The following is a 27,566-nucleotide window of genomic DNA, read 5'->3' on the forward strand; positions in this document are numbered from 1 at the left end:
TATTTTTCATGTAAATAATGCATTACACATAAACAATGAATGAGACGGGAGTGTCGTGACTCTTACATCGGACCCCATTTTTCCTGTAAAATCTTTGCTCATAAAACAGTTCATTAAAATTTATATATAATTACAAAAATACAAGAATGCCCTGGAGACAATTTTTGTGGATTGCCCCGCCCTCCTGTCCAACAACCTGGACCTTGTTTCCTATTGGCTTTTTCATTTGATAACACAAATTGAACAGTCTGGACTATTTTTAATATTCTAATGCAGGGGTCACCAGGTCGCCCGCAAGGGCCACATGAGTCACCCGCGAGCCTTTTCTAAAAAATAGCTGTTTCCTAGCTTGTTAAATCATTGTTGATAATTATTGTGGGAAATCATTAACATGATCAGTGTCTTCACATAGATCAGGGGTGTCAAACTCAAGGCCCGCGGGCCAAATTCAACCCGACGTACAATTATATCCGGCCTGCGAGATGATTTTATATAGATCTATTATTATTGTTATTAATGTCGTGGCGATATGAAGCGCTGATAAACACAAACTACAGATCCCATAATGCAGCGCTTCAGCTGCCTTACCGAACGCTAGACTACCTGAGAACATTCCAGCATCAATCAAGTCGAGCTTCTGTTGATGTATTTAACCCTATTGTAAAGTTATTGTGAAACAGCGCCTCACAGTGGCGAAGAGAAAAGTTGATTCTGAGTAGATGTTTACTGACACTGGCGGTAAACACGTGTGTCTTATTAGTGGATCGAATGTGGCTGTAATTAAGGAACTGAATCTAAGACGCACTACAGGACAAAGCAGAAGATACAGAAAGTAGAAGAGTTAAAGAAGAATCATTTCAGCAGATGTTTTTAATCAGAGCAAAATCACAAAGTGAAGCTGGTGTGAAAGCAGAGGAGAAATCAGAGGCACATCAGCCGGTTATTTACTGAGGGAGAGTTTCTGAAGAGCTTCATGATGAAGCTGTGAGACGTCTGGTGTTTGACTGGAGATATTTTTATGGAGAGCAAAATATTTTAAGTTATTTAAAGTTTAAGATTATTTTTATAAAATTGCAAAAGAGCAAAGAAATCTGATTTGATGTTGTTATTTTAACATTTAACTTAAAAGCACAATTTTTATTGATTTTTTTAGGGGTTTTTTTGCAGCATGTTCATATTTCTAACGTATATTTTGACAGGAGATTTTTTATGAAGAGCAAAATATTTTAAGTTATTTAAAGTTTAAGTTGATTTATTCTGGAATAATATTCCTGTCTGTTTGTATTTATATTTATGTAAAAAACATTGTTTTAGTGTGTTCAATAAATGTTTATCCTGATCGGCTTTGAGTTTTGGCCCCATGTGCAATTGAGTTTGACCCCCTGATATAGATGAATATCATTAATTAGTAATAACAACATATAATTAAAAGTAAATTGAGCAAATTAGTTATTTCAGAAGTGTGTATCAAACTGGTAGCCCTTCACATTAGTCGGTACTCAAGAAGTAGCTCTCGGTGTCAAAAAGGTTGGTGACCCCGGTTCTAATGTTTGCAAAGAACTTGCCAAAAAGTTCACCGTACCTTTGATTTAAATCATGTTGCCTGCTATTTATTGTTTTGCCAACTACAATAATGTCAATATTTTTTTATTGAAAATTTACCTTCAATTGTTTGTGGAATATTTGCTTAAAAAAAAAAAAACACCCCCCACACACACACACACACACACACACACACACACACACACAATCTGGCACAAAGAAAGTTGTGTACATAGAGATCAAGCAATGCTACGGTTCATTTTTCACCAAAATGTCTATATACCACATCTGCATAGATCCTGTGGAAATATTTACACACACTACGGAAGAAATTCACACCATGTCACGATCTGACAGTGTTGTTCTATTCCATTCGCAGGTACTGACATCACATTCGGGTCCTATATTGCTATGGTTTCTTTAAAAAAAAAAAAAAAAAAAAAAAAAGAAACCTTTATATGGCATTTAATTGGCATTATAAAGTTTCCTTTCCGTTATAGCGGACAAATAAATCACCAAACTAATCACCTTCTTATTCACACTGTCGATGAGAGAGCTATGATTTATGAAGTGTAAAAAAAATAAAAATAAAATCTAAAATATCTCCTTCGACTTTTGTCAGTTAATTTTTTTTCTTCAAAAAAATAAATGGAGATTTTTTTAACACACCACACTGTGGTGAAAGTGGGGTTTTTTTTCCCAGTTATCAAACACACACAGCATTTTCCTCAATGTATTCTTATTAGCAAAGAATGTATTAATAAATGCTAAGAGAGATGTAGTGTTGAAGTGTGTGAGAAAATAATCTGGTGGGAGAGAAAGAAAAAAAAAGGGGGGGGGGGGGTAGATCGGAATATGTCTGAACACTCAGTGTGCTATGCTTTCTTGCTTCCTTGTGGCATGATTTTGACCCAGATAATGAGTGAGTGTGTGAGATCAAGTGTGTGTGTGGTCACATAGGGCTGTATTTCCTCTTTTTGGCATCTGGCGTGTCACTCCTGTATTTCATCTACAGAAAAATAAGAAAAAAAAAAGTTTGATGCTCAGAGTGTAAAGATTCACAATAGTATGTAAGAATTCGACCAAAGTTTCACAATGTTTGTGTTGAGCGGATTGAGACCTCTGGTGTAAGATATATACAGACAGAGCAGTGATCACATGAACGTCTCGTGATCTGTCCAATATCTCCAGAGCTCAACAAGTGAAAACGAAGAGTAACATCAGTAAACATCAGAACGGTTACAAAGAACTCAACCTCGAGTCAAAGGTGGCATTTTAGCCGTCTTTGGAGCTCTTTTCCAGGTTAATTTGGGTTCTCAGGTGCTGCTCGACAGCTCCGGAGGTTTTAAATCAACAAGGTGAACATGTAGAACATTTTGTTTACAATATTCAACCCGTCCGTAACAATTTGCCCTTCGTTTTATACACACAAAATGTTTTGTATTGTCCCTGTTTAACACAAATTTAAAATAAAGTCTTTTCAGCCATCACTCTTCTTTATCAATAAAATACAAGAATTTGATAAATGAATCTAATTATTTAAAACAATATCATGAAATAAATACACGGTGAGCGGCGCACATTGACACACCCCTACTACTGTTTGTTAAACGAAGGGGAAGAGGGAGGAGAGATGCTGATTTTGCTCACCTGCCGCTCCATGCTGTCCTGCAGGGTCTGTCGGGCTCTTCTCTGCTCGAGATTTTGCTATAAAGTAAAGAAAAGTCTTTAAGGGATGTGATTTGGCTATTTTTCCCTCTCAATCATAGTTAGATATAACAGTTAAAACTGCCACATGAGCAATCGGGTTAGGTATAAGTCAACTTTCGTTGCTTGCGTCCGTGTTTTGGTTACAATTTAATTTGCAGCAATATGTAACAAAAAAAAAAAAAAAAAAAACTGGTGCAAAATGGTAGTAAGAAAAAAGAAAAAAGGACAAAAAAAAAGATTCTTCCTTAGAACACATAATGCCAGGTTCACACACGCTCTTAGCAACGTAGTGTGGATGCAGCACACTTGGTTGCGTGTTCACATAAGTGATGACGTGATGAAATGACTGAGAAATAGTAGTAGTATTTTAATTCTACGAATTTCGCCACAGATCATTTTTACCTGTGGCCATTAAACTATATAACTCCTCCCTATGAGTGCTAAACAGCTAGTCCACGAAAAAAAGATTGGAAAAATTAGATTGTACAGCATCTTAAACTTAACATATATTTTTTTTATTTCTTATATTTTGTTGTACATTAGGCTTTACTTTAATTTTACTGTGAGCAAACGCAACCCAACAATTTTCCTGTGGGATCACTAAAGTATTCTGGTGATTTATGGAGATATTACTACATATTCAGGTCAGTCTGTGTTCAATTTAGGTATATTTCTTGTGCTATTTCTCACAACCCAAATTGTAAATACTGTAAGTACTTTCTGCGTCTCACTTAAACCGACATCTAATCTACACCAGCTGCGAGAGACATTCCTATTATTATTTATGTGCGACGTGTAAGTGAAGCATCTTCTTCTTTCGGCTTCTCCCATTAGGGGGCGCCACAGCAGATAATCCATCTCCATACACCCCGTCCTCTAAATCTGCTTCTTTCAACTTAAAACTACCTGCATGTCCTCCCTCATTACATACATAAACCTCCTCCTTGGCCTTCCTATTTTGTGCGAGTGAAGCATAAATGGAGTAAAAATCCAATCAAAAACATCACTCGATTAAACTGACTAATCCAATTTCTCGCTCTTGCGCGACTTTAATTTGCCGCTTTAAGTTTCTCAAACTATGACGATCGCTGAGGGATTCATCAACTCTTTATACCGAATATATTATAAAGATTATACTGACATTTCAAGCTTTCGGTTTCAAAGTTACACACTGAAGCCACAATGCTTCTGGAGAATATTTTTTGGATAGATAGATATGAATCTGGCTCTATCTGGAACTGGATATTTTTATCCATATGTTTGGATTTGTCAATGCACATTTGCTGTGTGCAAAAATGGCAAATAAATTAAACTTTCAAAGAAAAGATGATGAAATATGGAGGAGGCTCAATTATGTTTTGGGGCTGCTTTGCTTCACAGGGAGTTCATGGGTCCTTCAACAGGAAAATGATCCAAAATATACAGCAATAAAGTACCAAAGAATGGCTAAGAACAAAAAACTAGACTATTCTGAGGTGGCCTTTTATGAGCCCTAATCTGATTCCTATGCAACATCTATGAAAAGAGTTGAATAATGTAGCGTGGAGAAGGCCTTCTTCCATCCTGTGGCAGCTGAAGCAGTCTGCTCATGAAGAATGGCTCAGACTATGTGCAGCTGTCAAATGTTTAAATTTTTAAAGTATTGCGCTGAATCAAACACCAGTCTGATTTTTATTATTATTTCAGAAAAGAAACAAAAAAACTGTGGTTTGTTGTTTTTTCAAGGAGGGATACCGGCAAATTTGAACGAACAGGATTGCACACGTGAAATAGTTTTTACTGCCATTGGTGCAGGTATGAAGCTGATTGTATAGATAAAGTTCTTGGGCAAGTGTTTGCTTGCCCGCTTTGGAGTATTCTGTGCTACTGATAAAAGCCTAATCAGAGATTTTGCAAGTTTTGAAGACAAACTTATAATAGACACCACAATACAGAGGGGAAACTACAGAGCTCTTAATCAAGTCTGAGATCAGAATCTTTAACCTTGTGCACAGGTTTCAATAATTGTGGATGTATTTTTGGTTGTAATGGTTATATTATTATGGTTAATAGGAACCTTGACTCATGCTTCATCTTTAATAAAAAAATAAAAAAATAATTGTATTAAACCACAGCCCTTGATAGATTTACACCGAAAAGAAAGTAACGAGTCTTGAACAGCAAACATACAATTAGCTTATAATAAGGGCCAGGGGATTTTGACAGTATGACAGTAGGTCATATATACACTATAAAGTCAAAAGTTTGTGTACACCTAACCTTTAGACATCCTATGCAATTGTGGGCCTGTAACTTTGTGGTAAATGTTTGGGGAGGAATCACATATGGCTGAAAAAGTCTGGTGTCACAATACTTTTGTCCATATGTTTTATTTTTTAATAAAAAAAAGTCATGTTGTGCTCTTTATGATCATTAAACTGGAACTCAAGATTGCCAGTATGACCCAGGGCTGTATATTGTAAAGATCTGTAATATACTGTACAATACACTTATTTGGTACGGGATTGTGGCTTTTACCTTATGGAGCTCTGAGAGCTGCTGGTGTCTGATCAAAGCCTCTTTACTGGGAAACTGTCTCCTGCAGAGTAAACATGCCAGTTTAGCCCAGTCAGTCATCCTCTCATCCCTCTCTCCTCCTCCCACATCCTCTGCTTCAGACTCCCCTCTGTACACTGGTGCTGAAGTCTGAGAAGGAGGACTCTGAAACACACACACACACAGTAAGAAAAAGGACAGAGAGGGAATGATGGACAGAGTATAGAGTGCAGTAGAGTCATGTTGTATAATTTTACTCTGTATAAAAAATTTTTTATTATAAAGTTTGATTAGTAAAAATCCCCCCCAGACATTCCCTGTCTGCTTGGTGTGTACCGGGCTTTAAGGTCCTAACATTCGTTCTTAATCTAGCCATATACATTCCATTGGTTAAATATGATGCTATTTTTGGAGAGAGAATAAGAATAACTTTTTGTAACTTTATCGTTAGAAAGCCTTCAGCCAGCTGCAGCTACAAGAAGACAAGGGGACCAAAACCTCTGCACTGATTGGAGAGGCTTGTGTTGTTCAATTAATGTTCAATTTAAGCAATTTTCTATAATCACATCTTATCAATTAACTGTTAAAAAAAAAAAAACAATTGGCCAAAGAAATCTGCATCATATATCGGCCATCGGCCGGCCTGATTTCTAAATACCGGCATCCGCCACAGAAAAACCCGTATCGGTCGGCCTCTGGTTTTATAGTGACGATCTCACCTCTCTTTCTTCAGCATGTTGTATGTGCTCTGCCAGAATCTGCAGTCGCTCTGACAGAGCACCCTGTATTAAAAAAAAAAAAGAAAGAAAAAAGAATTCAACATTTTAAACATTAAAACACACAATTACCACAACACCACTACCAATAGTCAAAACTAATAGTCAAATAAACTATGATCACAATTATATTGTCTAATTACTCAGAGCAGCTGAATGCTTGAATCTGATTGGCCAGATTGTGTGATGGTGTTGATTGATTTTATGTAACATCTGCTTTAACAGTCTCATATTTATATAAATGCGTCGGTTCTAAAATGTTATTGTCTCTATAGTAATAGCTCAATCAAAGGAAAGCATATGAATCTCTCTTCAGGACGAAGGGTTTTACGATTTTGCAGCGACAAGCTTAATTTCTGACTTATAAAAACTTCAAAAGGATAAAACAAAAAGGCTGAGGAGGGAATGAATTTATAGCTGCTATAACATTAATGATAAAAGGAACTAACTGCAACTTTATACTACATGCTGCTGTTGAACACAGAGCACAGGCAGAACTTCACCTTCTTCTCCAGAATGGCGTATCCGGCGTCGGCGCTGGCAGATTCCCGTCGCTCGTCTGCGAGTCGAGCCTGTGTGAGAGCGGAGGAGGCCGAGCGAATGCTTTCCTTTTGCCTGTTCATACTTTTAGCCCAGCGCTCCATGTCTTTAGCAATCTGAAACATGGAGGCCCACAGTCAGTTTTGTATGTGGAACAATGTCCTTCATATCAGTGGATGAGAAAAGGTGTATGTAAGGCTCACCTGCTGCGCCGTCTTGGTTTTGGGTTTCTCCTTCTTGTCCTTCATCGAAGTGCAGAGGTCAGAGCTCGTTGCCAAGGATGCAGGATCTCCTCCTTGATCATTAGGAGCGGGAACGTAGGTGTGCTTCTCTCCGTCCCAGTACATGTACTGCTGAGTGTGAGCATTATAATAATACTGTGTGGAGGGAGGGGGGAGAAATCGATCATTATTTAGAAATCATGTTCAATTATATTATCATTGATATTAGTGACGGACGCCAAAACCAAAATCTTTTGGTGGTGTCTACAAGGTAATTGTGTGTGTGTGTCTGTGTGTGTGTGTGTATGCTGTAAAAATCCAATAGTCTAATCAGATTTGATAGTATGGTGTTAAGGATATTACTGAAATAAAAAAAAAAAATGAGAAGGCACTCTAACAGTTCTTCAGCAGTTCCTCTAGTGAAATTTTAGAAGCAAAGAAACCCGGCAAAGTACCAAGAAGATCCGCGATGAGGCCAAATTTCAGACCGGGTTCTTTAACAGCCAGTAAAACTGTCCTTAATAAAAGTCATGCTTTCTTTAAGTGCATCTAAATCCACCTAATGCACTGCACTACAGTATTCCTCTCTTTAAAGGGCGTGAAGCTTCATCACATCCATTTAACAAATACATTTCTAATTACACTGCAGTTTTATTATGCAGTGGAAACTGTACGGGGCTTTGCAAAATCTAACTGCAAAAGAAGTACGGTTTGTGAGTGTGAATGTTTTCCCAAATTAAAAAAGTTAAGCATGAATTGAAAATGCATTATACGATATAGAAAAAAAGAAAACAACTGGAGAATATTTTACCTGGGAATTGGGATCATAATAAAGCCCAGTCAGAGGATCATAGTAATAACCTGAGCTTTCATCATACTGATATGTGGAAACATCAGGATCAGCTGAAAGAACAAAACACTACTAATCAACCGAATGAATTACGATCGTAAAAAGCACAACCCTTTCCTGTGGCTAAGCTTAGGATAGAATCATCAGTCTTATATAGAAACCATCATTACTAATGACACATAACACAAAAAAAAGCGAAGCAGCCTCAGATTTATGATGTACAACAGATTAGGTGGAGATAATGTTACTCACGGTACTGTTGGCGCTCAAATGCTGTTCCTGGGGTGGCAGGCTGTGGCTTTCCAACAAGCTCAACCTACACACAAACAAACACGGCTGTTGTTGTTAACAAAGAACTATTTTGTTTGAGTGAAAAGGAGAATCAGTCACAGCAGGGGACCCGAACCACCAGGCCATGGATTCTCTGTTACTAGGTTGCAAAAAACCCAATTTATTGACTTATGCAGTCTGCAAGATGTGTTTTTAAAAGATGACTTCCTACGTGAGTTGAGTTACATTTTCATTATATATGTAATAATTAAATTAATAAGTAAATCATATAACAGATAGATAGATAGATAGATAGATAGATAGATAGATAGATAGATAGATAGATAGATAGATAGATAGATAGATTGAGAAGAGAAGATAAATATGTAAGTATATGTAAAGTGAATATATATAAAGGCTATAGCAGTGAAGAGATGTGTAAACATTGTTAAAGTACAAATAAATGGTTAAAAGTCTATGGCAGTGAAAAATGTGCAGAAAATGTTGTAAATGTTGAAAGGGTGGGTGGTTGTACCTGGTTTGGTCGTGCACTGACAACTTGTGACTGAACCTGTGTGAGGGCAGCACTAATAGCAGCACCTTCGGTTACCGTGGGAACCAGAGCAGCTTTTTAAAAGGAAAAAAAAAAAAAAAAAAACACACAAGGCATTTAAAATACTTCTCTTTAACATACATGATCTTCTCTTCTGAATCTCACCTGTAGTCACGCTCCCCCCTTCGAAGGCACCTATTAATCCTGGGGCAGAATTTGTTATGGGGCCTGTCCCGATAACAGCCCCTGCCCCTTGATAGATGACTGCCTCTGCAGCAATTCCTTCTGGTCTCTGCTGTGTGAATACAGGTGCTGCTGCCCCCTGCTGGTACACGCTCACATCTCCTCCTGCAGAAAGCTGGCGTGTGAAATAGAAAACCGAGTTATCTTTCAGGCATAAAGACAAATGGCTGGGTAAAACGGTGAATCTAAATCTAAAGGTGTCAAATTCAATTCTTTAGGACCTGGGAAACCGCCCACTGTGCTGCAGCAATGGCTGTACTCGCTACTGTAGCTGCATTCACACGACTGCTGTCAGTCACACACACTTCTCTGTGAAGGAAAGAAATACAAAGAGACATAAAGAAACCAGAAAACTATTCTAACCAAATCATCCATTTATACTTTTTTTATTGCATTATCTGTGCTACCAGATATTAACCCTATTAGTTTTTCCAGGCTGAATAACATAAAACATCTTTCTGCCCTCTAGTGTCTTTTATGTGCTAGTGAAAGGTTTTGTACCGTTTCGAGCCCTTGGCAAACTCCACAGTTACACTCTTTCCATCGATGGACAGAGGAGGCTGAAGAGCCTGAAGGATCTGCAGCAGCTGAGATGCTTCCTATGTGAGAAACAAACTGGTCAGTCAGGGAGTAATATAAGTTAGGCCCTTAAATTACTACTGCCTTCAAAATATTATTATACCTAATAATAAATAATTTGCACTAATTATACTAACATACTTTTTTATATACTTTTGGCTTTGTAGTAATTTTACTAATATAATCAGTACTAAATATTTATATATAATACTATATATTTTTACTATATTGCACATTCTATTTTATTCTTAAACTTTTCATTTTTACCCTTTTTTATGTAAGGGTCATAAAGGTCCTTTGTGAGATTATGTGATTAGAGGTTAATCGCAATTGTTAATCGCTGAAACTATCGGCAAAAATCCATACAGTTTTTCCGGGTTGCATCTGTTGCTGGAGCCGCTGAGAAGGTCTGCATTAATTATACAGTTCATTTTGGATGAAACTGTTTTTATTTATTGGAAGTGTTCTTTTTTGTTTCAGTTCGAATGCAGGTCTTTGATAGGGTTTCGGTAGGACCATTAAGAATGAAATTAAAGACCTGTATCAAGCCATCAAAAACACACCCACACGTTGTTAGCAACTGGCCTTAACCAAACCATAAATATTTTTTTTTTAAGCCAAACTTGCACTTTCCCACAGCTGAAAATAGATGTTTAACATCTGTGCTACTATTCAAGAGAGATTCACATCAGTAACAGGAAGCTGACCGGCTGCTGTGTGTTGGTCTCATGTGCAGTCGTAATACAGCAAATTATATTTGTAATCGTGAAAGAAAGAACTACAAAACCAAGTAAACAAACAAACAAAAAAAACGTATTGTCAAGTGCTGCAGGAGCATTTCAATGAGCATTAGAGGCAGCGGTACATGGACATCGGAAGATTAAGACAGTTTAAAATGATTCAAGACCCAAAACAGCGCAGACTTTAAGACTTTTTTAAGTTTAGATTTTTAAATGTTCGACTTTTTAAGACACAGAAGAAGACCCGTTTTATTTTCCTCAATATTTATTGATATAATGAATATATTTTTAGCCCATTTTTTTATGATTCAGCACCATTTTTGTATTATTTTGTATTAAAATTCAGTACTATTTTACAGGGAGTGTTATGCTTGTTTTTTTTTAATCTATCACTTGATTAATCGGTTATTGGCAAGTATGATCTAAAGTAACTATCGTATCGATAAACTCCACTATCCATCGACCGCTATATGTGATGCAGGCGAGGATACTGTACCACGATGGTTGTGAGCTGTACGAAGGCGAATCCGCGATTCAGCTGCGTCTGTTTGTCTTTAATGAGCCGAATGTTGGAGGAAGAGAGTGTAGCGAACGGTGCAAGAGACGACAAAATGGCCTCCAATGTGGTGTGAGGTCCAAGATTCCTGAGGATTAGAGCTACAAACGGACAAAAATGTGGGATACCATTACCATCAGTTTACAGCAATGGTTTATGGTTAATTTTGAGTTTTCTTCCCAATGAAAAATGAAAGCTGTTAAATCAAAGGTGAGCTTAGAAAACAGGTCATAGAGACGTACTGTCATTTGCTGCCTCTGCGCTCTGTGAGGAAGCAGACATGTTTTGTAGAGGAGTGGCAGTCTGATAGATGGCAGGAAGAGGCAGTAAGCCCTGTGTTGAGTCCTTTGACTGCCTCGCAGGTAAATCTTTTTGCAGCATGGGCAGCTTGTGCTCAGCATCTGTAAAGAAGGAAATGATTTTAGCCTAAAACAATGCAATCATCACATGCTCGAAACCTAAACGGGAATTTACTAAACATACACTTGTTATTTCAATCTACAGATATTTTAATAACTAAAGTAGAGAATTTCAACAGTGCTTGTGGTTTAAACATGCAATCACTACATACAGATGTGCAGCCATTGGGGTCCCAAAATAAGAGTCATGGCTGCACATGAAGTACGAAAGAAACATACAAATTCCTCTATTTGCTTCATTTATTCATTTTGCAAATTAATACCAAAGACGAGTTTTGTGCATTCAGGCAGTGACTAATGTCCCTGTCCATCTGGGATCTCTTGCGCACTTCTGTAGTGCTAACACTAATTGGTTTTCCTATAACGGCGAAACAATTATCTCGTCTTTTCACCTATGGAAACACCAGTCATCTGGGAATCGGTTATGAACAGACGGTCAGAATTTTAGATCTAAATAATCACAAAGATGGCATGTTTCAGATATGTCGAGATCCAAACAGTTTAAAAATCCCTACATGAAAAAAAAAGCACAAAGATCATAAAGTATGTAGGGTGCTTTTTTTATTTCTTTTTTATTTTACCTGATTTTGGAATGCCACATTTGAAACATTTCTCCCGTCGCTTGAAGTTCTGGACTCCACACTGAAACGTACCAGAGAACATATTAGTCTGACCGTGGCAACACAGTACACAACCTAGCAGCAGCTCTAAATGCAGCACTGGATGTCATTGGAATCACAGGTATATATTTTATATTAGGTCCTGTTTTATCGTTTTAATAGTAACAACCTGTTCGAACACATACACTTATAATTTTCTGCTAATGGAAGTCTTCAGTGTCAGTGTACAAATACGAATTGATAAAAATGTGTTTGTTAATAAATAAAATTTGCAATTGTTGGCAGATTGCTGTGATACAGGAAAAATAAAACGTCAGATTGTGCAAGTATGGGAAAATATTCAACTTTTCAATGGTTCGAATGACAATTCATTAAATGTTTTTTTATAAAACATCTCACTCGTGTTTTATTCTGTGAATCAGTACTTCTCAACCCCCACTAGGTGTCGCTAAAACTTTCGAGGGGTCGCCAAGCGATTTAGATTTTTTTTTTATAATTTTATTAATGATCTTATTTAATTTATATTAGCACCATCTATAATTAAACAGTTCATTATAATTATTAATTATATAATGAATAATGATTGTTTTGTATAAACAGTTATTGCTGTGTTTTAATCAAAGTATGATTTTAGAATACAAAACTAAGACTACAATAATAGAATAATTCTCTGATTAAATAATATTCATATTAATAGATTTTAATTTGCTCGTGTTGTTTGCTTGTTAGTTAAATAGAAAATCCTGAAAGTAAAAATCTGTCCTTCTGAACCCTCGAATGTTGTCACCCGTTTTAAGTTAATAAGTGAAATGGACAGATTTGTTTGATATTTACATTAGCAGATTAAAATGCTAATTTGGTAGGGCATGATGGGGTCTTTTAAAATGTTCAATGTTAAAATAGGGGTCTCCCAAAAAAGAAAAAAAGAAAAAAAAAAAGAAAAAGGTTGGGAACCACTGCAGTAAATAATCGTTTGCCACTGAATACAATTTATTGGAATGGCTATTCAGCAAACAAGCATAATGCACACTTCTAATCATAACTATGAATCATTTCGAATAAAGAAAAAACAAGTAAGTGTGTGTGTACCTTGTTACATAGCCAGTCCTCATTAGCGCGTGGCTTTGGGTCACTATAGTGCATGGACACTCTGTGTCCCAGAACTGTGAGCACTCTCTGATTGATGGGGGAAAAAAACGGAGAAGAGAGAAGGGAGAAGAGAAAAAAAACAATATTGCAGTCAGGATCAAAAAAAATAAATAAAACATTACAGCTCTCAGATCACAGAAAGACACAGAGAGAGAGAGAGAGAGAGAGAGAGAGAGAGAGAGAGAGAGAGAGAGAGAGAGAGAGAGAGAGAGCGGGAGAGAGAGAGAGAGAGAGAGAGAGAGAGAGAGAGAGAGAGAGCGAGAAAGCGAGAGATCACCTTCAACCAGAGAAAAATGGGACGGACGTGCCAGCCTCTCTCGGCCATCACCACTTCACCACCCCTCGACTTCAGGGGTTACGCACGAAACAAACCCGCATTTCTTTCACATCCGATCAACAACACGTCTTTCTGAACAGGCGCATAGGCACGCCTCCGTGTTCTGATTGGTCGAATGGCGATTGGCGGTTCACATGTACCAAAATTGACCATAAATTCCATAATGTGTAGGTATTGTACAATAAAAGTTACTCAATTTCTTATATGTGCACCCTGTGTGTGTGTGTGTGTGTGTGTGTGTGGGTGTGAGTGAGTGAGAAGTGACCTGGTTGGTCTCCATCCATCGGCTGGCCTCCTGCAAGTGATTAAACTCGACGAAGGCGAATCCGCGGCTCTGACCTGCACACATAGCGCCGAGCCACAACAACACAACACAACATTGTAGTGAGGGGTTAATGCACTCACTCGGACAAAGAAAGAGATAGAGATGAGGGGGGAGAGAGAGAGAGAGAGAGAGAGAGAGAGAGAGAGGAAGGAGGGATGGGGGAAATGTGTGTGCATTTAGGGAAGAGAGAGAGACCCACTGGTTTAGATACACTAATTGCTTTCTTAACAGGCAGAAAGTAACCTCACACTCACACACTCTCACACACTCTCACACACTCTCACACACTCTCACACACTCTCACACACTCACACACACACTCACACACACACACACTCACACACACTCACACACACTCACACACACACACACTCACACACACTCACACACACACTCACACACACTCACACACACACTCACACACACTCACACACACACTCACACACACACTCACACACACACTCACACACACACTCACACACACTCTCACACACACTCTCACACACTCTCACACACTCTCACACTCAGAGAGTCAGATTTTTCCAAAACCTCCACATTTCCAAATTAAATGGGAAGTCCTTCCTCCACATGCGGCCTTGTTTACAAACAGATCCTGGGTCATATTTCCTGAGAGAAGATTCATCCTCCTCTGCCTTCACGTCTTTACAAAAAAAAAAAATTAACTGCTCAGATGAAAAAGAAAGGCGAGACCCAACGCGTAACACGGACTTGTGTGCGTGTGACGAAGCGGAAAGATCGAATTGGAATGGTTGAAAGAGCTGAAAAGTTGACCTGGCTCAGTGATCAATCCAGGACAGTGTCCTGCTTGTGTGTGGGTTTTTTTCTGACCACATTATCCTACTGTAAAAGTACGAGATTCTCTAACGGTGATTATAATTACGCTGCGATTAACAGTATCTTGGAGCAATATCGTTTCCAACCTCTGTGTGTGTGTGTGTGTGTGTGTGTGTGTGTGTGTGTGTGTGTGTGTGTGTGTGTGTATTTCGCTGCTTGTTTATTGGTTAAAGTGTCCTATGATGCCAAAAAAGCTGCCAAGTTAAACATACACGTCACAGCATTCTTCATTTTCATTTGCTAAATCTGCTGACGTACGACTTCAACTCCGCCCCCATTTTTTTTTTTAGTCAGAGGATACTACAACCAATAAATAAGCGGAAATCTACGGTTTCTTGTAATGCTGCTCATTTCTTATGATGAACCGAAATCGGGACCAGTCACGAAACAAAATAGTTATGTGCCAAGTTGAAAACCGCGATAAAGAGATTTGATCCGTGATAAATCGAGGGAAGGCTGTACTGTAAAGTTTATACATTGTACTACAGTTAATTGGCCAAGTTGTTCTTCTTAATTATGTACTGCAATTTGTTAATTGGTATTTTCTCCCTACAATGAGGTAAATCGGAGTCTCCATCGTGAGACGGGGACTCTCTCTATTTTTTTGACTGCAGGGTTGAAAGGTTTTAAATTGATATCCAGCGTACTTTGTATTTTTTCCCCTAATCAGAGATCGGAAATTCTGAGTTACGAGTCGGAGTCAAAAGCAGCAGTAGATGTGTGTCATCTGGACGGTGGTTATGATATTCGATAACGCTCCACAGAACATGCCCCTTCCCCTTACACGTGTGTGCTCGTCAGGAAAAATAAATAAATAAATAAAAAATAAACGAAAGGCCAAATGGGACAATTTTCTCACCTGAGGATTTGTTCCTCATCAGACGAACATCACGAGGCTGAATCCCCTGGACCTGGAGCAGGGCTCGGATCTGACGCACACACAAAAATGTATAACATACACTTGTACATTACCAACAAAGTTCTACATTATTAAATTATAGAACTTTTTCTTTAACTTAAACTACATGAATATAAAATATTTATATATATATATATATATATATATATATATATATATATATATATATATATATATATATATATATATATATATAATAATAAAATACACCTTTTAATGTGTATTAAAGATGCATTACTAATATAAAAAAAAAAACTTAATAGCTACATACAAATATGTATTTGAGTAAATACATTTTAAACTACATATAAATGTGTGTGTGTGTGTGTGTGTGTGTGTGTGTGTGTGTGTGTGTGTGTGTGTGTGTACCTCGTTGGTGGTAGCGTCCGGTGGGAGCATCCTCAGCATGATGATGTTGCTTGGCTTCTGGTCTTCAGCTCTGTAATCCTGATCACGCAGCTCAGAGTTTTCCACACTCGTCTCTGTCCTATAACTCATCTCTCCATCCTCATCCCTCCATCCAGCCTGCTGGAGAGGAGAAGAGTGAAAAGAAGTGAGGTTTTTTGATATCTAGTGACCTAAAGTTACCTACAATTATTAGTTAAAGCTTGTAATGCTTGAAATGATGAGATTCCAGGTGGAAATGTTTAGGCCCAACAGGCTCTGCTTCCCAATCAGGTGCTGAGGAATGATAGTCTTGAATGCAGTACGTATGAATCCTTGTTTTCCAGGTGAATGAAGGCCAGGGCAGGGTCTTGTTATGATGACATTGGTATTGGTTTTAATGCACGTTGGGAGAAGAGTGTTGGTCAGAGAGATGTTGAAGATGTCAGTAAAAACATCTGCCAGTTGGTCTGCACATCCTCTGAGCACTCTGCCAGGAATGTTGTCTGGTCCCACAGCTTTCAGTGAGTTTGACTCTGTTTAGAGCTTTCCACACATCAGCAGCGGAGAGACAAAGCGCCTGGTCGTTTGTAGTTGCTGACGCTTGAATGCCCTGCCACATGTGCCATGTGTCACCGCTGACCGTAAAAAGTGTTTGTGGATACTCTGGGCATACGCACGCTTTGCAGTTTTGATTGCCCAGGACAGTTTGGCCCTCGCTGTTCTTGAGGCCACCTTGTCGCCTGCCCTGAATGCAGAGTCTCTGGTCTTCAGGAGTGCACACACCTCTCCAGTTATCCACAGTTTCCGGTGGTGGCGTAATCTGATGTTCTTGGAAATGGTGACATCATCGATGCACTTGCTGATGTAGCTGGACACTGATGATGTGTACTCCTCCAAGTGAAGTCACCTTTGGTTGGATTCCGAAACTGTTGTTCCAAGTGGTTAGAACTGTCTTTATATTTATGCGTGTATCAGTAAAATACACAGTGAGCGCTTTACTGTGCCGGGGTTTGTGTCTGTAACTAACGAAACTACAGTTAAACGTTCACTGAATGAGCATTTCATCTTATTTTGTGCAGAAACCTAGAAAAAAAATTTTTTATGCACTTTGTTAAAATTAGAAAAGTTCTCCTGCTTGGCAGCAGGGGCGCCAAACAACATACACCACGTGCTTCACACCTCAATAAACCTTTAATCTGCTTCTTTTTCCGAATGTAAATAATCATAAATTTATAGATAACGTTTTTCCTACCCTTCGTGATCCACCACTTCTGGAGTATTTTTCCTCCTCGGCTTGTCCTCCGTCTCTCCTCCAGTCCTCTGTTCTGCGTCTGGGGCGTTCGTAGTCTCGCGTGTCCTGCTCGTCCTCGAAACGATGCTCACTCTCCTCCTGCTCGAGGTGTGTGTGGGAATTCGAAAAGCCGCCGCCTCGTCGCTGCGCGTCTCCGCTCTCTCGGTTTGCTCTCGCTCGGAAACGGTTTTCGTCAAATTCGCCGCGTCCGTGCTGCCTGTCTTTACTTAAACCGTCGCTTTCGTTATATCCGCCGTCCTGCGAGTATCCGCGGTAGTCCACGTCTCTGTAATCGTGGTCATTGATTTCCGTGCGTCCCAGGCGATCATTGCGGCCGCTCCTAAGAAGAAACGGATCAAAAAGCTGGCTTTAAACTCACTTTAAGACTTTTAGGCATGTAGACAATCGGCCAGGACACGCTCATTGAGAACAGTCAAGCATTATACAAACTAACCAATTTCTTTTTCCCCATAATTTTCTTTGGATAAAAATCCAAAACAAAACAAACATTGTTTGACCAAACAAATATATAAATGTCCAGATGTTCCACTTTATTTTCATTGAAAAATCCTTCCTTGGCTTCCTTAAAGGCTTTCAGTTTCTTTATCCAACCATTCAGCTGATATACTTTGCGATAGCTCTTATAAAGCCAAAGATGTTCTTCACTACTCAGATGTTTCTTCCTGCCCTTGTGATCCAGTTCATCCCAGAGCAGTTGAGCAGGATTTAGGTGCAGTGACCAGTTATAGATATCACTTAACACTTGAGGTGCTAGGACATCACTGTCATGTTGTGTAGTGAAGTTGGATCTAATTAGCCGCAGTCCAGAAGGAACTGCATCGTGGTGAAGTATGGAATGGTAGCCATGTTGGTTCATTATTCCTTTTACCATTTAACCTACATGTTTATCAATTTGGAAATGTCCCCAGTGTGGGACGAATAAAGATTTATCTTATTTTACATAATGTACCTCCAAAGTAAGTTTGAGCATCGATCGTTTTTTTTCTTCAACACGCCGTTAACTCTAAGCCAATTCTGCGTGTCGAATCAGTGGCGGAGCTCATCAACGAGAGAAAGAACTTTGATTGGCGATTTAGCTTAGCGAATGAGCACGTGGACAAAAAAAAACATGAACACGCTGATCGTCATTTGTGCTCGTCTTTGCAATTTAGCAGACATGATTGAAAAAAGCTACACGAATCCGTTAGTAATGATCGCGACAGGCGTAAACACTGCTTGCTGCATATATTCAGAGTTCTAGCTCGTCCGATTTCCCTGTTTGGACGCCAAATACACACTACTGCCCCCTGCTGATATGGCGAGTAACGTTCCCTCCCGTAAGCGCAGAACGTACAGGCACGGTTTGGTGTATCAGATGCGTCTGCCTAATAATCGACCTGATTTGCAGCACATTCGGCCGAAGCAGATTCATTACATTTATGCCAAAAATCGGCCCCATTTACCAAGCCGGCCTCTAATCATTACATTTCTCCTTCGTTTTAACTCGGAGACCCAAAGCTGGTCCAGCATGACAATGCGCCTGTGCACAAAGCCAGCTCCATGAAGCTATGCTGTACATGGTTTGGAGTGGAAGATCTTGAGTGGCCTCCCAGGCCTCCTCACCTCACCTACATCAGAACCAGACCTTACTAACCCCTTTGCAGCTGAATTCAATCGCACAAAAATCCAGAAATACACTCTAAAATCTAGTGGAACATCTTCCCAGAAGAATGGAGGCTATTATAACAAAGAAATGGAGACTAAATGTGGAAAGTTCAAATCTTATAGTCATGTGTCCACAAACTTTTCTCCATATGGTGCATGTAAATGCTCACGCAAAATGCATTTTTTTTGTTTGATACCATTTTGTTTATCGAAAACTAATTATTAACTCGGGGTTTGTGGCATCAGGCTTTCTCAGAATCAGAATCAGAATCAGAATCAGGTTTATTGGCCAAGTGTGTTGACACACACAAGGAATTTGGTTCCAGCTGTTTGTTACTCTCAAAAGTACAGACATAAATAAAAACCTATACATGACAAAACAGACACAACAAGACAAAAACAGACTATACAAGACAATACAGACAATACAGACAATATGAGACAGTATAGACAGTGTGGGTAATAAATAGGGATACAGACCAGTAATGTACATAAAGTGTGGGAGTGCATGGTAGTGCAAATGACAGTATTGTGTGTCAGGTATGATGAGAGAGGTTACTATAAACCTTTGTACAGTATATAGAAGCAATAGTGTGTGCAACATATACAGATAATGTGATGAGTGACAGTTCTCTGACAGTGTGCAGTACTCATAGATATGAGCATGGAATTTAATTATGGTCAGTTGTTAGTGAGGGTGATTGCTTGGGGAAAGAAACTGTTCCTGTGTCTGGCAGTCTTAGTGAACAAAGTTCTGTAGCGCCTGCCAGAAGGGAGGAGCTGAAAGATGTTGTGTCCAGGGTGTGAAGGGTCATTAATGATTTTTCCTGCCCGGTTTCTGGTTCTTGTATGGTACAAGTCCTGGAGAGTGGGCAAGGGGGGCACCAATGATTTTTTCAGCTGTTTTAACAGTTTTCTGCAGTCTGTTTCTGTCCTGTTTTGTTGCTGCTCCAAACCAGATGGTGATTGATGAGCACAGGACAGATTCAATGACTGCAGTGTAGAACTGTATCAACAGCTCCTGTGGCAGACTGTACTTCCTTAATTGCCTTAGAAAGTACATCCTCTGCTGGGCCTTTTTCAGAATTCTGTATCTTTAATAACAGAAAATGTTCTCAACGTTACTTTTATAGTTTCCTGACCCGATACCCCGACATGAGGAGGTGTTTTTAACCAAGACTCCGAATATCTTCTTTAAAAAAAAAAAATAAATAAATAAATAAATAAAAAAAAAAAAAGAGGGTATATTCCGCATATAATCGTGCAGAAATTATTGGCTGTCGAGGTTGACATTAGTTCGTCTTCATGTATGTAAATTCTAAAGTGATTTGGACACAAAAGTCGTTTTTTTCCTCTTTCATTCGAAAAAAAATCATAAAAAAAATAAATCACAAACAGGAGCTTCCTCGTGTAAGATCACATCCAGATTGTGAAGTGAAACCAAACGTTTGACTTAATCATACAACAGGGAGTTTTTTCGCTTTTTGTTTTTACAGCAAACGTGAAAAATAACATTTAGATTAATAAAAATAAATAAATTCACTCACCGCCTCCCATAATCCATGATCGGTAACAGGATCTGCGCCCGGTGTCTCCTTCTCAAAACTTCTCAAAAACTAGATATTTACCACAGCACATGTGGAATTCTTCACTCTGATTGGTCAAAAAAAGAAAAACATAAACACAAATAATCAACTATTAATATTTTTAACCAAATATTACATATTAATTATGTTATGAATTCTTATTCATGTATCCATTTATAGTAACATTTACAGTAAAGCGCATTAGTTCCTGTTATCGCCTCTTTTACTTTAAGTTAATGAGACACGTGGGGGACTGTCCATACTTTAGAAACACGGAGTCTTTCATGGGTTTTTGAGACACATGCATGTTCCTTTGGTTTCAATGAAACAAACTTGGTAAACGGCAAAAACGCACAGGATCTGGACAGTCGATGTGTGGACGAAGGTTGTGAGGACAGATGAGTCCGACATTGGACGTTTGTGGAACAGAACTACGTAAAGTGTAAAACAGGACAGAAGATGTTAGCAGAAGGTGAAGCTTGACAGGTTGTGGTTGGTTTTTGGAGCAGGGAAGGTTGGAGATTTATTCCAGGTGAAAGGAACCAACTGGAGTTGGTCATCTGGAGTGAGATCTATCTGATCTAACTGCTCTGGGATGAACTGGATCACAAGGTCAGGAAGAAATCTCCGACTAGTGAACAGTTTTACAGGCCAAAGAATTTCGTCTGGACGTTTGGAGAAACGAACTGTCCGCATCTCGAGTGTGTGTAAAGCGACGTGAAGTTTTTTCACTAATAATACAATTCAACATCAGAACATTTATATATTTGTTTGGTCAAAGTAAATCTTCATAATAAGGAACATGAGTGTGTCTTAAAATCCACAAAAGACTCCAAGCTGTTCACAGCCACTGTAAGTGTTAAAGGAAGATAAGAAAAAATGCATTCATTAAATGATTAGGAAAGTTAATTAGGTGGGTAATAAAAAGGGGAAATTGATTCCAGTTACTCAACTGCACAACATCAGGTTTAGTAATAACATCCAGTCAATAAGACTCGCTCAGGAGCTGCTTTATAACGCTGACAGCTGCAGTTAGTGAGATGGTTATTTAGTAAAATCGGCTAGTTTGTTTATAATTAGTGAGAAATGGTATTAAACTGTGCTCATGTACATTATAATAAATCTAGCTAGTGTACTTGGTTAGCTGGATCCGTGCTTTAGCGCTAGCTGGCTAATACGAAGGAAACTAGTTACGTACCTACGCAGGTAACAGACTGTAACTAGTGCTAACTAACACTAACACTGTGTTTAACTAACTAACTAACTAGCGGCGCAGTTACTGATAACATCCGTGTATTCGATATTAAACCGGCTTGCTAGCTGACACACTGCAGCTTAGCTTGCTTAGCATGGCTTCTATAACGCTTTACTAGCTTTACCTGGTAAATAACCGGTATTTCACCGTGTATTATACATAACGTTTTATACTATTGTAGAAACGTAATTAAGCTCTTACCGTTATTTAATAATAAAAAGGTTTGTGCTCGAGGTTCGGATGAATCCTACTACTGTAACTAGCTAACAGCAGGGTTGCCAAATTTCCGACAAACAACTCCAACTAGCTAACAGCGGGTTGCCAAATCTCCGACAAACAACTCCAACTAGCTAACAGCAGGGTTGCCAAATTTCTGACAAACAGCTAAGAACAGGGTTGCCAAATCATCTATAAATAACTCCTAATAGCTAACAGCAGGGTTGCTATATCATTAAACAAAACTCTAACCAATCCAATCTGCAAAACAACAACTCACCCCAACTATCTTAGTGTTGCTAAATCACGAACAACCCACTCCCACTAGCTAACAGCAGGGTTGCCATCTCTAATAAATCACTCCAATCGGCGGTTGCCAAATTGCTAACAAACAACCCCAGCTAGCTAACAGCAGAGGTAACGCCTCTTATAAATCACTCCAGTCTGCGAAATAACAGGGTTGCCAAATTGCTAACAAAAACAGTAACTAACAGCAGAATTGCAACTCTAACAAACCACTCCAACCAACCAAAGGGTTGCCAAATCTCAAGCAAGCCAAGCAGGGTTGGCAAAAATATAACAACGCACTCCAAGTAGAATGCCCTGTAGGTACTGAATCACTACCAGAAACATTGCGCTTGTGCACAAACGAGTCAGAAATATGTCGAAAAAATGTACAGCAGCTTCGGGTTTTTATCATCAATGAGTAGTCGTAATATTATAACAACACCAGCACGGTATACAAATCACAAACACACCCCCTTCAACTAACGACATGGTTGCCAAATCTCCAGCAAACCACCCGTAACGGAGTATGTCTATCATAGACGAATAAAGTACCTAGACCCGTTATTTGCCGCTGCATCGTACGTCAACTCGTCCGCCATCTTGGATCGGGCAGGAGTTTTATGTAAACAAATGCGATTAAATGTGAGAGCTGCGTTGCTAAATAAAAAAAAAAAAACAGCGTTTGTAATTATCATCTAATATCTGTATTATATAATCTACGTGAAATACCAAAGATTCTCGATTGTTAGACGAGTTAGATAATGATTTAATAGGATTTAATAATTTTTTTAACAGAATTTAAACTTAATTATTTATGAAATCACCTGTATCCAAACCAGTATTTGTCTTTCTGCTTTCTTTATAAATTTTTGATACGGAAGTATTAGAAGTTACAGCTTTAACTGAATGAAATTCGCCTACATATGTGCTAATAGTGTTATGTCACAGAGGTGAATGTTTTAGACTTGTAACTCACTTTTTGAACTGTATATAATTATTTTGGGTTTAATGTGAATTTATTGTAAATGTATGTCTTCTTTTCTCTCTTCCGACATGGTGCTTAGACTCTCCACAAGTAAGCAAACAGTAACAGGTGCTAATCTTGCCTTCTAAACAGCTGTACACTGACTACTGACTATAAACCTGTTAGTGACTCATCTGATAGATTCATGGGTGTAAATCCCGGGGGGGGGACGGAGGGGACATGTAAAAAAAAAAAAAAAGATTATTTTAAAAAATCGCACTCTCTAGTATATGTATTCTCTATTATATGAAAAAGATGTGTATGTATACCTAAAATAATTGTGTAAGTAGAAAAAAACCGCAAAAACTGCATTTAGAAACAGTTGAGTTCCCCCCCTCCCCTTCCTCACAGTGGTTTGACCCACTGCCTGCTTTCCCAGTTCATCTCACCTACTCTATACACACGAGTCCGGTGTGTGTCTGCGGCCCAATTAATGTTCAACTCCATTAACTAGGGTATTTTATTCACTTTAAATAAAGCGATTCTCTTTAATGTAGTAGATGCAGACTCATTCATAAATTAGTTGCAGCAAAAATGCTGATTATGTAATTTTCCATGAATCTGCTCTATTAGAGATTAAAATATCACTTATCTAGTGAACGTTAGCTTGTGTACAATAGCTTGTAGCATAGTGCACTGACACTAACACACCAAAGCCGTTTCCCATGTAGTTTTTTATTTGGGACGACTTGGTATAATGTTAATTTAATATTAACACACAATTAGCATATTGTTTATCTGTGCATTTACTAAATGAGCACTGTGCTACATCCAAATTGACCCCACTGTATTTTTTGTATAATCAATTTCTATTCTGTTCTTAAGTGTCTTAATTAATTTGTAAAAAAAAATGTTAAACGTTTTTTTAATTCCTTGTTTTTATTGTTGTGATTATTTTTTTTATGATAGTTTTACTTAATTTATGTAAAGCAGTTTGAATTACCATTGTAATTGACGCAGTCTCTGTGCTACAATAATAATAATAGAAACAAAGTTTATCACTGTGGGGACACTGTCTTTATACTGTAAGTACAATTTGACTGAATTATTTGTGTCCCCCTTCAAAAATTTAGAAATTTTATATTTATTGTCTTCCCCCTAATTTTAAATAAAATGTACGCCTATGGATAGATTTGTATTCTTTTATTATACATTTCCACTTTAACACATTTTATTATACATATAATCGGTTAAGTGTTAATATAGTAGTGTTTTGTCTCGTAAGTATGAGGTTTATTTATTTTTTTACCATTTATTTTAAAAACTTATTTTAGTATTAGTTTTAATTATGAATATAATGTTGATCTTTTTTTTTAATTACACATACAATTTGGATATAGACCTAGCATGTTGAGTACACATTTAATCTTTAATTATTACATTATGAATGATAAAAAAAAAAACTATAATTAAAACTCCAAAGAATTATGAAAAACATTTGGTATTGTTTTTTTTCTTCTTTTTTTGCATCATTTGATGCTAATACAAATGTATTATCTCGCATTGTAGATTTCTCTGTGTAGTCTTTAATTAATAGCTTGTAATGAGAATGATTAACTACAAGAGTTGCTCTACACCTTTCTTCTTCTTCTTCTTCTTCTTCTTCTTTCAGCTTCTCACCACAGTGGAACATCCGTCTCCATACCCCCCTGTCCTCTACATCTGCCTCTTTCAAACCAACTACCTGCATGTCTTCCCTCACCACATCCATAAACTTGGTCCTTGGTCTTCCTTGGTCCTTGGTCTTCCTCTTTTCCTCCTTCCTGGTGGCTCCATCCTCAGCATTCTCCACCGATATACCCCATGTCCCTCTTCTGTACATGAAGGGCAAAAGAATACCCCAAAGAAAACTCCTACAGATCATACGCTATCAATATCACTGAATGCAGGAAAAGTTGAGAGGCTGAGGACATTTATTGTTAAGCCATAAAGACTTATTAAGGAGTGTCCAATGTGAATGTGTAGCAAACCAATCTAAAAAAAAAAAATAAATAATAATAATAATAATAATTGAGGGTTAGTAAAAGATTGATAAATAGTTAAAATGTTTAGACTGTTGGAGTAATAAAACAAAAGGCATATGTTGTTGAAAGAAGTTTTATTTCATTTACGAGCGATTATTGGCGTTTGTACTGTTATAAATGTTATAATGTTTTAAAGTCATGTCATAATGTGTTCTGTCTGTAATAGTGCATTAAGGAACATTTTTTCAATAGTACCATTATTCTAAACAAAATTTATATTTAATTCAAGCACTTTCAAAGACCTATATTAGTTTTCAAGAACTTTCCAGCCCTTGAATTGTATCTGAAATTCAAGTACTTTTAAGAAGCGTGGGAACCCTGCTCTCCCCTCTAACCCATGCGTGTCTGCCTATTATTTGTTGTTCATAAATAATTCGTTCGTTTTTAACAAGACAGAAGAACGAGTAGTCTCAAAGAGTCATGTTTACTTGTAAAAAAATATTTTTTGTCATTCCGATTAAAATCAGTCCGATTGAAAGATTTGGCGGTGGACTTTTTACATGACACGTTATCTAATCTGATGTGGTGTTCACAATCGGAATGTCTTTGTGACGTGCACTTTGTGTAGATTTTCTGCAAGGAAAGATAAATGGGCTGATTTGAGATCTGATACGGATGCCGGGTGAAGAGGAGGTGGAGATTTGAGGAAGCACATTTTGTCCCTCAAGTATTGGGTCTTATCAACAGCATTAATCGTGTTAACGCATTTTGCATGGCAGAATTTTTATTTTGTTCGGTTTATAAAAAGGTTCATGTCATGAATCCTCTGGTCCGAGTAGTTCGGACTAATAGATCAGTTTTTTGGTCCGAATCTTGATGTTATTGTTACAATAATGATGGGAGTCACGTGATGAAGGAATTAATGATACGGACCAGAAGAGATGAGAGGTGAGCTACTCATTCTGTTTATCATCATTTATCCTTTATCTGCTTTGTCATATTTTCATTATTGGAACTAATGTCAGAGTTCGTGTATGTAGACGTGTGTATGGGTATCTGCTTATTGAAAATGTACCATTTTATATTAATTCTGATCAAAGGAACGAAATGATCTAAAGAACCAAGTCACTGAAATGATCCCATCTTCCAATCACTAGCAGTGATCAGTAATACAGATGAGTGCCAGTGCTCCTAGTAATGCCAGGGAACGGATCAACGAATAAAAGAATGCTCTTAGCATGGGAAACGGTGTATTTGTGGCCTGTACACAATAAGATAGAAGAAAGACAAGAAACAAACAGCAATGATCAATAGACTGGAAAGCTTACCGAACAACAGTCCAGCAGGGGGCGCTCGCCTCTAACCCGGGTGTGTGTTTCTACAGAGAAACACTACAGGAGCTCATGTAGAGTCGCGCCGTCATCGTCTCTGTGACGTAGCACCCTGATTAATAAACATGTAAACAGTGTAAGGCTACTATTTCATCGAAGGCCATTGTTGAGATCAGAAGTTAAAACAAGTGCTTCAGAATAATCTTAGAAAATCAGCAACGATGGTGAGAAAAAGTTTTCTTCTTTTTAGTTTTGAGCTTTTAGCCGATAGTTCTGCTAAAACTACACTAATTCGTGTAAAGACATGTTAATGTGTGTGTCATAAATTCCTTCCTCGATGTTTTTGTGTGTGGCACGTTTTAAATATAACAACAGTTTAAAAAAAGAACAACAAACAACAACAAATTCAGGAGTTTTCTACAAAAAATAAATAAATCTACAGTATCTACAGCATCAACTCACGGCTCATCGTCTCTCTACATACCGTAGATGTGAAGCTTTGGCTTTTCCAAACCTTGTTTTTTCCGTCATCGTTCCTTTACATTTTTTCCTGAGTTTTCCAGCTTCTCATGGAGGGAGAAAAGAATAGAAAGTACGGAAGCGCATTGCATTCACAAAGAAAAAAAAATTCACAGCAATGATCTCATAATTATGGGATACTAAGTCATAATTATAAGACACTATGTCATAATTATGATCATAATTATGAGACACTATGTCATTATTATGGGATACTAAGTCATAATTATGAGACACTAAGTCATAATTATAAGACACTATGTCATAATTATGATCATAATTATGAGACACTATGTCATAA

General features: G+C 38.0%; 1 protein-coding gene across 4 annotated transcripts; it reads right to left on the bottom strand.

Moving 5' to 3' along the window:
* Positions 1-1,775: 1,775 nt before the first annotated feature.
* rbm10 (RNA binding motif protein 10) lies at positions 1,776-23,528 on the bottom strand. Of its 4 annotated transcripts, none has more exons than XM_046869162.1 (22): positions 23,404-23,528; positions 20,630-20,735; positions 17,379-17,757; positions 16,109-16,267; positions 15,680-15,749; positions 13,906-13,979; positions 13,244-13,330; positions 12,116-12,176; positions 11,358-11,516; positions 11,056-11,216; positions 9,742-9,839; positions 9,462-9,549; positions 9,163-9,355; positions 8,980-9,071; positions 8,427-8,490; positions 8,136-8,227; positions 7,307-7,480; positions 7,067-7,219; positions 6,507-6,569; positions 5,770-5,952; positions 3,193-3,249; positions 1,776-2,551 (listed from the first exon to the last, which is right to left on the bottom strand). In XM_046869162.1, the coding sequence occupies exons 2-22, from the start codon at positions 20,644-20,646 to the stop codon at positions 2,495-2,497; spliced, it is 2,481 nt and encodes an 826-aa protein (XP_046725118.1). In that variant the 5' UTR covers positions 20,647-20,735; positions 23,404-23,528; the 3' UTR covers positions 1,776-2,494. The 4 variants fall into 4 exon arrangements, with proteins under 4 accessions (XP_046725118.1, XP_046725119.1, XP_046725120.1 ...); XM_046869163.1 differs by lacking the exon at positions 23,404-23,528 and adding an exon at positions 22,420-22,859; XM_046869164.1 differs by lacking the exon at positions 23,404-23,528 and adding an exon at positions 22,125-22,409 and having other exon boundaries at positions 16,109-16,264.
* Between the last annotated feature and the right edge of the window lie 4,038 nt (positions 23,529-27,566).

This window comes from Silurus meridionalis, chromosome 16 (genome assembly GCF_014805685.1).
Source record: "Silurus meridionalis isolate SWU-2019-XX chromosome 16, ASM1480568v1, whole genome shotgun sequence".
Classification (NCBI taxonomy): Eukaryota; Metazoa; Chordata; class Actinopteri; order Siluriformes; family Siluridae; genus Silurus; species Silurus meridionalis.